The 2,494-nt window shown below is 43.1% G+C and overlaps 1 protein-coding gene across 1 annotated transcript in view; it reads right to left on the bottom strand.

Moving 5' to 3' along the window:
- The window catches only part of LOC136853946 (uncharacterized protein DDB_G0286299-like), a 42,586-nt gene extending 40,538 nt beyond the window's left edge, over window positions 1-2,048 (bottom strand). Inside the window, exons 1-2 of the mRNA XM_067129843.1 lie at window positions 1,925-2,048; window positions 1,632-1,739 (exon numbers count right to left, since the gene is read on the bottom strand). Coding sequence (XP_066985944.1) covers window positions 1,632-1,739; window positions 1,925-2,048 — 232 coding nt within the window. The remainder of the gene's footprint in view (window positions 1-1,631; window positions 1,740-1,924) is intronic.
- Between the last annotated feature and the right edge of the window lie 446 nt (window positions 2,049-2,494).

Raw genomic sequence — 2,494 nt, forward strand, 5'->3', positions numbered from 1 at the left:
ACCATGCCACACTAGTCATCCTCTCTCTCTCTCTCTCTCTCTCTCTCTCTCTCTCTCTCTCTCTCTCTCTCTCTCTCTCTCTCTCTCTCTCTCTCTTCTCTCTCTCTTACGGAACCTATACACTTGGAAAGTAAATTTCAGTGTAAGCATCAGAATATGAATGTCGACAGGCGCAGAGAGAGAGAGAGAGAGAGAGAGAGAGAGAGAGAGAGAGAGAGAGAGAGAGAGATGAATCTATAGCATGGTAATGTGTAAATTTGAGAAAATAATAAGTTACAGTGATTCGATTTAGATGTATCTTATTACTCTATCCGATCATTCCAACATCCTGGTATGTCTGATATAAGATATTCCTCCTCCTCCTCCTCCTCCTCCTCCTCCTCCTCCTCCTCCCTCCTCCTCCTCCTCCTCCTCCTCCTCCTCCTCCTCCTCCTCTTGTCTTTTCGCAGAGCAAATGGTCGGTATTTCGTTTCATGGAATGTTTTCTTATTCATATTTTAAGTCAGTAGGCAGATAAACTGTCCCTCTCCATGGTATAAAAAATTATGGATGAAGAAAGTGGACGTTTGATATAAAATCCTATGCCAGACCTTAACTGGAAAAATTTGGGGATCAAAATGACATACAGTACGAGAACATTTAACCAACACGAAAACCATAGTTCCTTGTTCCTTATATGGTGCGGCATTTCCGTGGACCAGGTGTCATCTTTTCAAAATTTCCCGCGTATTCTAACGGATTGGATATATATTAGGTATCATAAGCTCTCTATCGCGTATCTTTTTCTTCTGGGATTGATAGTTGAAAGTGATAATCAGTAGGCATAGGTAAGTCGCAAAAACTAGAATCAACCGGTTTCGCAAGTTTATCATATAGGCAAACTATTCACCGCTTGAATTCGGAAATCTCTCCTTCCTTTTGTGTTGCTCGGATCATTCAACCTGCATCTTTGAAAGGAGAAAGTTTGCCATTGCTAAAGAGCGGAGGTTTGCGGATACTCAGTCATATTGAGTGAATGATTTTTACCATTGACGTCATGGTCTAGGCTTCTCCATAAAAAAAGTGTTGAAACCAAGCGAGCAGTAAGAGAAAATGGGTCCCATATCCTTGTAGTTAAGGGAAGGAAGTTTAAACTACAATCCTCGTATTTTAGATATCAAAATCAGTGCTGTATTCGAAATGCATGAGTACTTACTAGTGACATCGCCTCTCAAATGAAAATAAACGAAAACGAATTTCACATCTTGAATCATTTTTCTTTAGAGTTTTATGATCCGAGATTGTTGCTTCCCTATCCGTCATATGTAGGTAACATACCTTTGGATGTTTGTTAGAAATTATAGCAAAATTGAACCAGGGAGGAAGGAGTCTTTAAGGACGCAGTATTTGACAAAAATTGTTTTGCTGACTTCCTCGAAGACTGATAACCTGATTTTCAGTCTTCGTCTTTGCTTTGCTGGATACAGTTCTATATCATGTGGTTCTGTGTACATAATGGGATGATTAATATAAACAGTTGTGCTCTGCGTGAACTAAACAATACTATTATGGTGGGTATATTAATTATGATCTGGTGAAAAATTATCATTCCTCCGGTGTCCACACTGACCATATTAAAGTCTACTATGTACCCTCCCCCGTCTCTTCTTCGGCGCTCTCCAAGATCTTGGGTATCATAACTTTGCCGTAGACATGCAGAGACCGGCCTTCCTGTGTACTTGCGGGTTGGTGAGGGTACTCTATCGGCCCAGTGGGGGGTGAGGCGTGGGGTATCGGGCATCGTCCGAGGCAAGGGTGCAGCAGGTAGCTGGCACCCTGCTGCGCTGGCTAACTTGCGCTCCACCCTCTGTCAGCATAACACTAGACCGCATTATCATAAACACCGTGCTCACCTCCTCCTGCTTAATGTGTCTTTATAAATCACCACCAGTTTCTCCCATGTTAGTTTTCCGTCCGTCGGCGGCGCTACGAAGATCGTCAGTGTTTTTCCCCGGCGTAGAGAAAAGGTCTTGCGGGTAACCGTTGATTAGGACGGACAAGGGCGACATGCCTCACAGTCTGCAGTAGCCAGACCACCCTTAGTGACCCATCTTCCCGGCTGTAATGAGCTGAGGATGGTATTGGTTTTGAGAGCCTTAGTGGGAGATGATCAGTAATGATGCTTTAAGTGCGACGTAATTATGATGTAATGATTATTACCTGATGATTTAGTGGGCCCTTGGTTCGGCCAAGAAGGGCGAGGGAGGATTTTCACGAGTGTGTGGGAATCTGGAGTGGTTGGTTCTCGGGATATTCTTTGGTGGCCGTCGGATGGATGGAATGGGAGGGGGAAAGAAAGGCTGTGCTGGGACTCGAAGGTTCTTTGGATGCCTAATGGAAAGATGGAATAGAGCAACTTTTGAGGAAAAGGAATTCTCTCTCTCTCTCTCTCTCTCTCTCTCTCTCTCTCTCTCTCTCTCTATATATATATATATATATATATATATATATATAT

Source organism: Macrobrachium rosenbergii, chromosome 28 (genome assembly GCF_040412425.1).
Source record: "Macrobrachium rosenbergii isolate ZJJX-2024 chromosome 28, ASM4041242v1, whole genome shotgun sequence".
NCBI lineage: Eukaryota > Metazoa > Arthropoda > Malacostraca > Decapoda > Palaemonidae > Macrobrachium > Macrobrachium rosenbergii.